Genomic DNA, 13,248 nt, shown 5'->3' with positions numbered 1-13,248 from the left:
GACATTTGTAGGAGGAGGTAGCTTTGAAATGATGTCTATCTTAGCGTGGCCTACCTCTATTCCTTGCTTGGAAATTTTGTGACCCAAAACAATACCCTCTTGTACGATGAAATGACACTTCTCCCAATTTAGGACTAGGTTTGTTTGTTCACATCTCTCCAATACTCTCTCCAAATTAACTAAACATGCGTCAAAAGAATTTCCAAAAACAGAAAAGTCATCCATAAAAACTTCTAGAATATTTTCTACCATGTCAGAGAAGATGGCCATCATACACCTCTGAAAAGTCGCGGGTGCATTGCATAGTCCAAAGGGCATTCGCCTGAAAGCGAACGTACCATACGGACACGTAAATGTTGTCTTCTCCTGGTCTTCTGGAGCAATAGTAATTTGATTATAACCCGAATATCCATCTAAAAAACAATAGAAATCCTTACCTGCCAAACGGTCGAGCATCTGGTCAATAAACGGGAGAGGAAAATGGTCTTTCTTTGTTACCTTGTTGAGTTTGCGATAGTCAATGCAAACTCTCCACCCACTCACAGTTCGGGTTGAGATGAGCTCATTCTCCTCGTTGGCCACCACGGTTATACCCCCTTTCTTTGGTACACACTGTACTGGGCTTACCCAGCTGCTGTCGGATATTGGGTATATAACACCGGCGTCAAGCCATTTAAGAATTTCTTTCCTTACAACCTCTTTCATCTTCGGGTTCAACCGCCTTTGACTCTCAATAGAGTTCTTAGCATCTTCTTCCAATAAAATTTTGTGCATGCAAAAGTCCGGGCTTATCCCTCGGATATCTGCTATCGTCCATCCAATGGCCTTTTTGTGCTTCTCCAAAATCTACAATAAAGAATATTCATTAGTAGGTGATAAATTGAAGGCTAGAATAACTGGTAAAGTGTCGTTATCCCCTAGATACGCATATTTCAAATGCGACGGCAATGGCTTCTGCTCCAACGTGGGTGGTTCCACTATGGACGGAAGTAACGACTTGCATTCTTCTTTTTGTATTTTTTCAACAGGATTGGTCACATCTTCCGGTCCTTCTGCTATCTTATCAAGCTCTTCTTCAATCTCTGTAACTAATAAGTCATAAAACTCATCAAACATAACAGGATTCAAGCTAGTTATAGCAGAGCACTCTTCAAAGTTTCCTGGTAATTTCATGGCGTCTAGAACGTTAAATTTAACTTCTTCATTATTTACCCTCATTGTAATTTCTCCCTTCCTCACATTAAAAACTGTATCCCCAGTGGCTAGAAATGGTCTTCCCAAAATAATGGGAACGTCTAAGTCTGCCTCGCAATCTAGAATGATAAAGTCTGCAGGGAAAATGAATTTGTCCACCTGGACTAAAACATCTTCTATCTTTCCCTCAGGTCTTATGATAGATCTATCTGCTAGTTGGAGGGTAACCGTAGTAGGTCTAGCTTCTCCTATGCCTAAAGATTTGAAAACTGATAATGGCATAAGATTAATGCTAGCGCCTAGATCACATAATGCCCTTCCTAAGTTTTTTCCTCCTATGGAACATGGAATGGTAAAACTGCGAGGATCGTTACATTTCATGGGTAGCGGGCTGCCTACAGCTTCACTACTACATTTTGTCATGGCTACCAATTCATGCTCTCCTATCTTTTTCTTCCTAGAAACTATATCTTTCAAAAACTTAGCATAATTTGGCATCTGTTCTAGAGCATCCACTAATGGTATATTTATATGCAATTGTTTTAAAATATCTAAAAATTTTCTAAACTGGGAATCATTATTTTTCTTAACTAATCTTTGGGGAAACGGGGGAGTAGGGGTAAAAGAAGGTTGTACCTGTGGAGGAACACTCGGGGTGTCCTCATTACCTTTTCTAGTATTTTCTTTTTCTGGTGTTGTTGGATTCTCTGGTATCTTTACAGTTAGTTCAGTGGACGGAATCTGTACATTTGTTTTGGCATTGTTGGTCCATCATATGCCAGTCCACTCCTAAGGGTGACAGCTTTGCACTGTTCTTTCCCTTCTCGTCTTGGTAATTCAGTATGGCCTGGAAAAGAACCTTGTGGTCTATTCTTCAATTCATTGGCGAGCTGTCCCAATTGGGTCTCGAAATTCCTCATTGATGCCGCTTGGGATTGTATCACTGCGTCGGTTCGGGCCATGTACTTCTTCATCATATTCTCAAGGTTTGAGTTATTATTTGGAACTGGTGGAGTCTGTGTTCTCTGATTGTACTGCTGTTGCGGTGGCGGGATGTATTGCTGTGTAGGTGGAACATAGGGCTGCTTATTCTGCTGGCTCTGCCCTTGATTAAAACCGCTCGAACCTCCTTGACCTCCCCATGAGAAATTAGGGTGATGCCTCCAACCTGGGTTGTAGGTGTTCGAATATGGGTTAAAGTTCCTATTGTTCCCATGTCCTACATAAAAAACGGAAGCAGGGTTATGTGGACAATTATCATAAATATGGTTTTCACTGCAAAATGAACAAATGAGATCGTTGACTTGGCAAACAAGGGTAGGAGTGCAATAATCCGACTGCACAGGTTGTATCGGTGTGGCTAATGGATTTTTTATTCCCAACGCCATCTCTTTCAGCCTCTGGTTCATTGTAACCATCTCTTTTTGCATCGAGGTCGCAATGTCCAGAGCCAAAACTCCAGCTGGATCTTGCTTCTTTGGTGCTGCCCTAGATCTTTGCGAACACCATAGTTCGTTGTGTAAAGCTAAGTCATTTAGGATGTCAACTATCTCGTTGAATGTCTTCTTTGTAAAGGCTCCGTTGGCAGCATTGTTTAGCATCATCTTAGTAGGATGATCTAAACCTTTAAAGAAATGTTCTATCTGGATGCATGCCGGCAAGCCATGGTTCGGACATTTCCTGATTAATTCTTTAAATCTCTCCCACGCCTCGTGAACAGGTCCACGATCATACTGTCTAAAGGAGATGATCTCCTCTCTGATATCAGCGTGGCGAGTAGGTGGGAAGAATTTTGTTAAGAACTTCTCCACTAACGATCCTCATGTGGTGATGGATCCCGGTGGAAATGCATTGAGCCATGCTCTAGCTTGGTCCTTCAAAGAAAATGGAAAAAGTGTTAGTCTAAGAGCATCGTCTGTTATACCAGGTAATCGAAATGCATTTGCAATTTGAATGAATGATTTCAGATGATCATGTGGATCCTCATGTTCCTACCCTCCAAAATGTCCAATTGTCTGCAACATTTGGAACATCATTGGTTTAAGCTCAAAGTTTGCGTGGGCTGGAATAGGGTTGACTATCCCTGAATCAAAGTTCTGAAAAGCCGTGGCGGCATATTCTTGCATTGCCACGTCTCTGTTGTCCGCCATCTGGATATGGTTGAATTCATCATTTCTTGCATGATCCCTCATATTACCGTTAACAGCAGGTGGATCAACCGGATCACGAGGTGGAATATCTGCCATTGATGTGCTCGTACTCTCTACATCACTTTCAGGACTGATTTCACCTTCTCTCTCTTTTTGCTTTTCTAGTTGTTTTCGAAGTCTTTGCTCCTTTCGAGTTTTTCGAAGGGTCCGCTCAATCTCAGGGTCAAGGGGTCGAAGAAAAGATCTTGTGCTCATGCACTTTAACTTACCCTTGTGAGATAAACGACCAAAATATAGAACAAAAACGGTGGATGGAAATTACACCCAACAACAATTCACAAAGATAAAAACTAAAAGAATTTGAAAATAATTTTAAAACTAAAGTCCCCGGCAACGGCGCCAAAAACTTGACTGGCGGTTTGCTGAACGCACGCACTAAGCGTGGTAACAATTATATAGATGCAAGCGCACACCTGTCAGAGTAATATAAAATGGATGGAGTATCCAAGTATCGATCCTCAAGGACTTCTAAATAATTTCCAAACTCTAAAGTTTTAAAGAATAATGAATGTTGAAATGAGTGATTCTTCTAAAATGGGAAGTGGTCACAAATAATGGTTTTGGATTTGGGATTTGGACTTATAATGATAAAACCTAGACCGAATTACTTCAAGTTAGCCAACAAAGAATCAAGGATATGCTAAGGACGATATGCATTTTACTTTAGGAACCAACGACTACGCTTTTCACTTGACTTATGTCTAAGCAAGTTCAAAGTCTTAAGACATTCCCTAATATGTCTATTATGAGAGATATCTTAGTTTTAGGATGGAAATAGTCGCAACCTCGGGTTAAGGTCCTATGTCTAGGCTACTTAAGCGGAACCCTTATGTCTAAGGCGCTCCTCTCCTCGGTTTAACCACTCAACAATGCAAATAAGCAACCTTTTCAGTATTGACCTGTTAAGACTTACAGTGGCCTTCTCTAAATCCTAACTTTTTGGGAAAACATGTTGAGCAATGAATGGAAAGCAAAAACACTACTTCTTAGCAACCCTTATTAGAAATAAAAGGCTAACTATCCATAACCGGGCTAGAGACGGGAATTTAGAAAGACATATTGAAGAAAATACAGCAAGTAAAATGGTTGAAATTGGAATGCATGTGTGAACAACAAAATTTAACTAACGGAGAGTTTTTATCGGGATTGAGAGCTTCGCCCTTCTCTTTCAAGCAAGGGGGAGTGTCACATGCTCTTTCCTCCAAAAACACAACTCTCTTAACTAAAAATAAAGTAAAGGCAAAGAGAAGAGAAGCAAAGTGCTGGATTTTTATATATTTGAATAAGTAGAAAATAACTAAGTACAAATGGAAACAAAACAAAGCTCAATAAAGGAATGTAAAGTACTCGGGATTTAAAAACCAAAAGCAACTAATGAAAGCAATTCAAAAGTACTTAGAAAGCAACAAAGAAACACTAAAAATGATCAAGAGAAGGAAGCAAGGCTTGATGAATTTGGTGGAGAAGTTGCTGGAATTTATAGCTGTGCAGACTTGGTTAGGTAGGTCTTAAAACGATGGTGAATCACCCATTTCCAACTCTTTTGACTGACCAAATCGTGCTCAAACTGATAGTGGAACACTTCTTCTACACGTATGCATCGGTTGGAACCACCAAAACGCATTGGAAGACGCGTTTCATTAAGGGCAAAGTTGGAAGAAAACCAGTTTTTCTCCAGGCACGCAGGCGCCTGGCGCCTCCCATGTAGGTTTTTCCGTCTTTTTGCTTCTTTTGATTAATTTGCACTCCCAAATGGTCCTAAAATGTCATAAATACAATATAAGCCAACCACAAACCATAATATATGAATTTTGCATGAATTGGAACTCAAACGACCGAGAAAAAGTCCGAAACAAAGTTAAAACATAGTAAAAACAGCATCTAAAACCTTCTTTTTACGCATGTAAACAAGCGTAATCAGTACACGTGGCAGGTGACGAGTGGATGCTAAATATGACACGTGGCTCATAGATACCACAAAAAAACCACCTAAGTATACACATCTCGGCTCATCCACCGAGCCGATTTCCTTCAGTGGCCGAGCCGAACAAGCTTGATCACGATCGCGTTCCCACGTTACTGGTTGAGCCGATTGGCTTACCTCAGCTCGGACATACCTCTAACATACTCCACAACAACACGCCGGGTTTCACGGTAAGCTTAAAGAGCCGTTGAGGCCTTGTCGGGAACACTATCGGGGTCTTCGCCTATAAATAGAATCCTTTCATTCATTTGGAGGTACGTGAACACTTCGATTTTCTCTCAATTTAGTTTGGATTTTCACTGACTTTGACATCGGAGTGTTCACTCTGTTTTGCAAGGCTGCTACTTGACGCTTGGAACTCACTGTCTAGCTCATCCAGTTCGAGCAGACTTTCGTGGCGTTGGTCAATTTCTTGATTCAACAACATGAATGTTTCAAAAATTGACACGTTGAAGAAACAGTTAAGCAAACCCTTTGCCATGAAGGATTTGAGACCAACGAAGAAGATTATTAGGATTTGTATAGTACAAGATAGAGCATCCAAGAAACTATATATGCCTTTGGAGCACTACATAGAGAAAGTGCTTGAAAGATTCAACATGAGCAAAGTAGCAAGTTCTCCTTTATCTAATCACTTCAAAAGGAGTAGTAGTAGAGTCCTTCTACATATAAAGAGAATGTAGACATGAGCAGATTTTCACGTGCTTCAGCAGTTGGAGCTTGATGTCTACCATGATAAGCACTAGACCAGATATTGCTCATGTTATGGGTGTTGTTGGTTATTTTATGTCAAGTTCGGGAAAACAGCATTTAGAGGCAGTTAAGTGGATCGTGAGATATTTACGGGGTATTCGAGTTTGAAGCTCACATTTGGAATGAAAGTCAGTATTTATTGGTTACACTAATTCAGATATAGCAGAAGATATAGATAACCGAAAATCTACTTCCAACTACTTGATGACATTCGTATGTGGTGCCAGCCAAGATTATAGAAGTATGTTGCACTTTCTACGACTAAAGCAGAGTATATTACAATAGCATAGACGTGCAATGAGATGTTGTAGATGAAGCAACTTATATATGAAATCAGTTTCAAGCAACAATATTATGTGATTTCTGCTATAATTAGAGATGAAGAATTAAACTTTTCGTTCTATAATAAAACATATAGATGTGATATCACTGGATGAGAGATGCTCTCAATGACAGACTATTTGAACTTGAGAAGATACATACTAATCGTAATTGATATGATATGTTGAGAAATAATTTATCGAAAGAAAAAGCTTGAATTTTGCCATTTTGTTGTTGGAATGACAATTTCCTTCACACGTTGAAAATGAGGAGATTTGTTGGGTTTTTTTTACTATATTTGTGAAGCACAACTAAGGCCCATATAGTGGGCTTAGGTTCCTTTGTTGTTTTAAAATTAAACAGAGCAGTGACGGACAAAACACGTGCGAGAGAGACGGTAAAAGAGAGAAAAATAGAAAAGAAAGAGAATTCATACATAAGCAGTTCCAACACATTTGAGGGTCGATCTGTGGTTCAATCGAGCTGAAATATTGACAACGTGTTAACAACACAAAGATTTTTCAGTTTGGATGATGGAAATTTCTTTTAGAGTTGCCTTAGTTGGTAGTTGAGTGTCAGTTCAGTGAGATTTTTCTAATTTCTTTTCTTGTAGTATTGTCATATTTGCCAAGATTTATAGTCTCGAAATCTCTATTGTTGTATGTCTTTCGGTCTGCGGTATTTTTACTCCTCGCCTTAGATTGCTATTTTTACTATTAGGCTCACGCAACATGCCACGATTGGTCTTGGAATTAAGTATTTATACCAATATTAAATTTTTATTAAAACATCCCACGCCAACATCCCACGCCACCACACTTGGCCCACTGAATCTTTCTTATAGTCTTCATCGCACCCCACCAAATCTCGTCACAAAACTATACGGGGAGGATTGAATCTCCAACTTTTAAAGAAAAATAATGTTTTGACCAATTGAACTATACTGGAATCGGTAAACCATTGTGTTGGGCAAATGTGAACAAACTATTGAATGCAAGTTGAAGTTGATGTACATTTTTCGAATGAGATACATATATCGATATCATCCGACATCGATACTCTATTGAATTTCTCTCTTAAGCAACTACTAATTAACTAGATCGTTGGAGGCACCTCCTGTAGAACCAATAGCAAGTGGCTCAATTGCATTGCATGCTAGTAAAGAGAAAATAGGTTCAGAAATGAAAGATTTAACTGCACTCAAAGAAGACCCAAAAAATGGATTTTTCATAACAAGGTCTTTCTCAGAAACTGGATTTTCAAGCACTACAAATTTATATCAAGACCATTCATTTATCCTATTTCTTTTTCTTTCCCCGTTTTCTTCTTAAATGGGATGAATGAGAAGGAAAGATTTTGTCACAATAATACTTTAACCAAAAAAAAAAAAAGATCATTTGTAAGGAGGAAAATTGAGGGTACACAAATCAATCCACTTCCTTCCAATCTGAAATGATGACTCCTTTGTTGAACCCAGAATTAAACTGTTAGTTTTGCACTGCCACAGATTTGTCTTTGAACAATTTGCGGCTAAGCGCATGAAGCATTGCTCTCGAGTACTGCCGCGAAGCCATCTTCCAATCCAACCCTGTGGTTAGCATGGCTTTGAACTCATTGTAACTGATTCGACCATCCTACCAAGCAAGCAACCGAAGAGTAAGTTTGAAATGACTTTCGAGAGTAGTGCTTTTAGATGAAACATTTTTTCTATAAGCGCTTTTAACTCTAAAACTAGTTGTTTTGACACGATTTTTCAATTACTTATAGATGACAAAATATTTTTGTAAAAATTGAATTTTGTTATAATTTTAAAGAGCGGTCAAGAGTACTTTTCATCAATTAAAAACTCTTAAAAATTTGTTATGATAAAAAAATGGTTTGAGAGGTTCTACAAATAAAAAGTCCTATATAGCAAGTGTTTCACTATAGAACTCGATGACACAGTAGTATAACCTATGGAATAGATCCTATTCATACAACGCTACAACATTATGAAATTTTTTCTAATAGTAATGAGCTAAAAGTACTTTTCACTTTTCCCCAAAAGAAGCTAAAACTCATAAAGGAAGTGAAATGAAGTGAAAAATAGCCATTTTAGAGAGATACCTTATCTGAGTCAACATCAGAAATGATTTCTTGGATCACCTTCTCATTGTCATCCATTAAGGCTTCTCTCAGTTCATCATATTCAATGTACCCGTTTTTGTCTTTGTCAAAGTAACTGAAAGCTTGAGTCAGGAGCTCATCAGTGCTCAGCTTTCTGAGGTGGATGGACATTGTTGCGAACTCCTCGCAGCTTAGTGTTCCATTTCCATCCATGTCCGCCTTATTCATGGAGAGGAAGAGCCTCGTTAGAATATTAGACTCGTAATTTTGACCTCAAATATTCGTTATATGATAATACTTCATCTTTTAATAACAGTTCATCATTCATCAAATAGAAAAAACTGTGGGAAGAAATGGTTCAATCCTCTTATTTGGATTTCTCATGAATGAGGATCCTAACCACGTGGGAGAACCAACTGACTATTTTATAGAGAAAATAGAAGGCATGGTGAATGAAAATGATTTGTTCGAGAAGGTTCTAAACAAATATCTTAAATTACTCCAAAAATATGTTAGACTTCAATATACTTTTTGGACTTTGAAGAACTCAAGGATTTCTTTGGATTTGGTTAGCCTCCCAAAAAAAATATCTAAGATATTTGGACTGAAAAACTGGTTAGAAAGATATTTTTTTACTCAGACTCCAACTCCAACAGACTTTTGTTTATAAACAAGAAGGCTGTCCCTACATTTAATGCACGTGAGGAAAAAAGTAAAGGGTAAAAGTGTATAAGAGCGTCTTTCTCTCAAAATATCCATCCAACAAACTTTTGGGTGTGAAGAAACTTACAGCATCCATCAACATCCGTACATCAGGGTCAGGAAGAGAATGTCCAATCATATGCAGACCATTCTTCAACTCTTCAAAAGTCAAGTCTCCATTTTTATCAGTGTCCATCATATGGAACATTCGTCTGATCCCATCCATTTGCTCATCTGACAAGTGGTCAGCCACAACCTGGACCCAGAAAAGAATATTCATCAATTGGCAAGTACTGAAGATAGAATTTAATTGACTAATGTATGTTCGAGTAAGAGGGTGTGTGACAAACTTACTCTAAGTACTTTCTTCTTGAACTTATTCATCACAGTGAATTGCTTAATCCTTAAGCCGACATTTTCTCCCAGGGAGACATTACGAGCCTGGTTTTTGTTTTGTATCCAAGGATGTTCTTCATGCAATAAAACAAGATGATCAGATAATTTAATTTATGATTTATGTTTTAATTCTTCTCTTCATTTTTAGGTTTTGCATGTAGCTCCATGTTTACTCAAAGAAAAAGAAACACATGGTGAAAATCGTCAAGAAGAATGAGGCAAGCAGTAAATTTTGAATAAGCTCCAGCTTGTGCAAACCATTAATCTCAGTTGAAACAGACCAATTTCTTTAATTTCTGCCTACACAAGAACATATGGGTGGTATTTGATTCTTGTATAATAATAAATGAGGGCAAAAATAATTTTTACCTTTATACTTGATTTAGTGAGTAATTTTAACCTTTAATTTTCAACTCGAATGAGTGGTGAAATTAATACCTTCTCAAAATCTAATTAGAAAAATACCTACCAACCAATCAATAAACCACACAAAATCCAACTAACAAAACACCAAAAAACAAGCTTCTTAATTGCTAAAATCCAAACTACAAAAATACTTCAACTTAGCTACAAAATCTGACAACTCTTTAACGGCTCATGCCTGCATTTGTGATCCTTTCTATTGAATCTTATTTAAAACCTAGAGGTACTCTGCTTAGGAATTGAAAACACAAAGCAAAGAAAAATATTATTGAAATGGATTGGGCATTAGAGTCCATACCAAGTACTTCTTCAACAGACATCCGGCTATAAGGATTTGGATCAAGCATCCCCATCACAAGTTCTTTTGCTTCCTTGGAGACCTTGGGCCAAGGGTCCCTCTCAAAATCTATATCACCCCGAACAATAGCATGAGCAATGCCTTCCTCAGATTCTGCACTAGTTATAAACCACGATGCATCATTAACATTCCTAGAAAAATGCTTAGCCACTTGATTTTCTTATATATAAATCAAGTTTTGTTTCCTGATTTTTTATATTTATTTTATTTTGGTTCTTAAACTTTCAAACATTTTGCTTTACTCCTTGAAATTTACATGGAAAACTATTTTAGTCATTGCCCTTGATTTTTAAATAAATTATTCAACAACCTAACATAAGCACATCTTTTGTTCATTTACCTAATGAGTAAAATTCTACATAAACAGGTGCTTGAAAATATACGTAAGAGGTCAAATTGAAATATATTTAGATTCTTGTTAAATGATCAATAAAAAGTTAATGGTAAAGATTAAAGTTTTTATTTTATCTTTGTAAAGTTTAGGGACCAAAAACAAAACATCTGAAAATTGAGGTACTAAAAAAATAAAACATTTTGAAGGTTTGAAACCAAAATAAATAAGTATAAAAGTTCAAAGAACGAAACAGGACTTGTACTTTTTTGGGAAGAACGGACCTCATAATTCATAAACAACCTACAAGATGCCACTCAAGGAGAGACTCACCTGCCCAGAAAGGAGGAACTCCACAAAGTAAAATGTAGAGAATGACCCCAGCGCTCCAAACATCAATTTCAGGTCCATAACTGCGTCTCAGGACCTCTGGTGCCATGTAATACGGACTTCCAACAATTTCACTGAATCTCTGATCTATCAAACGAGATCGAGAAAGTTCAGAAACAAGTTCTTGATCAAATATAGAGTAGCTCCCCAAGCCAATAAGATGAGAGGAGAAGTTTGGCTCATGCAATCAGAATTACGGGCAAGTAGTTAAGAACTGCAAGTATACCAGGTTCAAAAAATATGGAAAGACCAAAATCAATTGCCTTCAGTCGAGAATTTTCACTTTCATCTGCGAACAAGAAGTTCTCGGGTTTCAAATCCCTATGGATTACTCCATTTTCATGGCATACCTGGGACAGAACAATAAAATGCTTAAAGAAAATAACATTGAAGCTGAAAAAGTAAAAACAGTTACGCAACCTTGCATATTTCAAAAACATCATTAATACGATCAATCCTTCACATATGTGTTGTTCTAAAGAACCTTAATCTTCAGTTGAAACATTAGTATTCTTTAACCAGTTTAGAGATTAGAAAACAATATAGAGGACTAGAATTTCTCTATGAAATTGAGCTGTATAGAGAATGAAGGACAATTTATACATTGGAAAAATGCCATTTCTAAGGACACAACTTCCCCAATATCATTCCATTAAACCTCAATCATGCCACCATTGCCCTGCTACCAAATTCAGAGGCTATTATCTCATTAAACAGATATTTCCATGGCAAACATGAGGCAGAAATGACTTGTCACAAATGCAAATAACGCGTAAACATCACCATTTTGAAGAAATCAGCAAGTAATTAAACAAACAAATTCCAGTCTACTTCCAGAAAATATCATATTCCGTAATTTCCCTGTGATTAAAGAGGAGGGTAAAATTGATATTACCTTGCAAATCTCGATAATGGTCTTGGTTACGTCGGCAGCCGCACGCTCAGTGTAGTGCCCCTTGGAGACAATCCTATCGAAGAGCTCGCCGCCCTCGCAAAGCTCCATAACGAAATAAACCGCTTCATTATCCTCAAAGGCCTCCTTGAAGGCGACAATGTTGGGATGCTTGGGCAAATTTCGCATAATCGCCACCTCTCTCCGCACATCCTCGACGTTGATCTCCGACCTCAACTTGCTCTTGGAAATGGTCTTGCAGGCGAAGGTATCGCCGGTCTCAATGTCAAAGCACTGGTGCGTAATCCCGAACTCCCCGCGGCCGAGCTCCTTCCCGAAGCGGTATTTCTCGAAAATGTTGTCGCCGGTGGACTCATCGGAGAGAATCGAAGCCGCGAGGCGGACGGAGGACTTGCGAACCGATTCGATGAGCGCATGATCTGGAAGAGGCCTGACGTCTCTGCTCCTCTTGGCGAAGGACGCTGCTCTGGCTTGCACGGAAACGCAGCTTCCCATGGGAGGTTAGTACTTGTGGGATTTGGCGATTAGGTCATTAACGTCCCATGGGAGAGGGCAGGGGAAAGTGGAGGAATGAAATCTGATGCGGAAATCACAGGGAGGGAGAGAGAGCGAGAGAGAGAAGGAGAGGAGAAGGAAATGTTGAGAGCTGGAGAAAGCGTTAATGGCGGATTTGTTTGGTTTGTTGAAGAGGTCCCGCCATTTTCTTAGGAGTCGTTGAAAATTGCCGTTAAATGGGAGAGAGTCCCTCTTCAGTCTTTCTTTGTGGAAGAATTAGAAATTAGAATACAACAAATTTTAGTTTTTATTTTTCTATTTCTTTTTAAATTACTTTCAACGTTCTTTACTTTTTACAAATATGTTCATTTCGTAATTGGTTCACTTTTTCTATTTTTCATAATTCTCAAAATTCAATGGGTAAATTTTGGAGAAAAATATATAGAAATTACAAGTTTAGTTTAATTTAATCGATCTAACTAAAAAGGTGTCTAGATTTTAGAAGTCCATCTTTGAACGTTCCATTTAATAGTTTTCTACCTTATTTGACATGTTTTAAATTGATTGAGTGTGTCTAATAAGATTTATAATTTATAATTTTGGATCTAATAGGTTCGTGGATTTAAAAAAAGGAAATATTATAAGTTAAGGACGTGTTAGACACAAAATTGA

General features: G+C 38.0%; 1 protein-coding gene and 1 non-coding gene across 2 annotated transcripts; one reads left to right on the top strand and one right to left on the bottom strand.

The window, feature by feature from the left end:
• Positions 1–2,853: 2,853 nt before the first annotated feature.
• Positions 2,854–2,960, top strand: LOC148211218 (small nucleolar RNA R71). Its single transcript, XR_015791087.1, has one exon. It is a non-coding gene; the product is annotated as a small nucleolar RNA R71 (small nucleolar RNA).
• Positions 2,961–7,657: 4,697 nt separating this feature from the next.
• On the bottom strand, positions 7,658–12,802 carry LOC111014627 (calcium-dependent protein kinase 24). Its single transcript, XM_022289418.2, has 8 exons — positions 12,064–12,802; positions 11,395–11,518; positions 11,112–11,255; positions 10,388–10,540; positions 9,625–9,740; positions 9,359–9,526; positions 8,569–8,787; positions 7,658–8,096 (listed from the first exon to the last, which is right to left on the bottom strand). Exons 1-8 carry the CDS (start codon positions 12,574–12,576, stop codon positions 7,950–7,952), a joined length of 1,584 nt encoding a protein of 527 aa, XP_022145110.1. The 5' UTR covers positions 12,577–12,802; the 3' UTR covers positions 7,658–7,949.
• Between the last annotated feature and the right edge of the window lie 446 nt (positions 12,803–13,248).

Source organism: Momordica charantia (genome assembly GCF_013281855.1).
Source record: "Momordica charantia cultivar OHB3-1 chromosome 5 unlocalized genomic scaffold, Mcharantia_2.0 BLBB01000005.1, whole genome shotgun sequence".
NCBI lineage: Eukaryota > Viridiplantae > Streptophyta > Magnoliopsida > Cucurbitales > Cucurbitaceae > Momordica > Momordica charantia.
The sequence above is the reverse complement of the archived record's forward strand: the minus strand, read 5'-3'. Positions and strand labels throughout refer to the sequence as shown.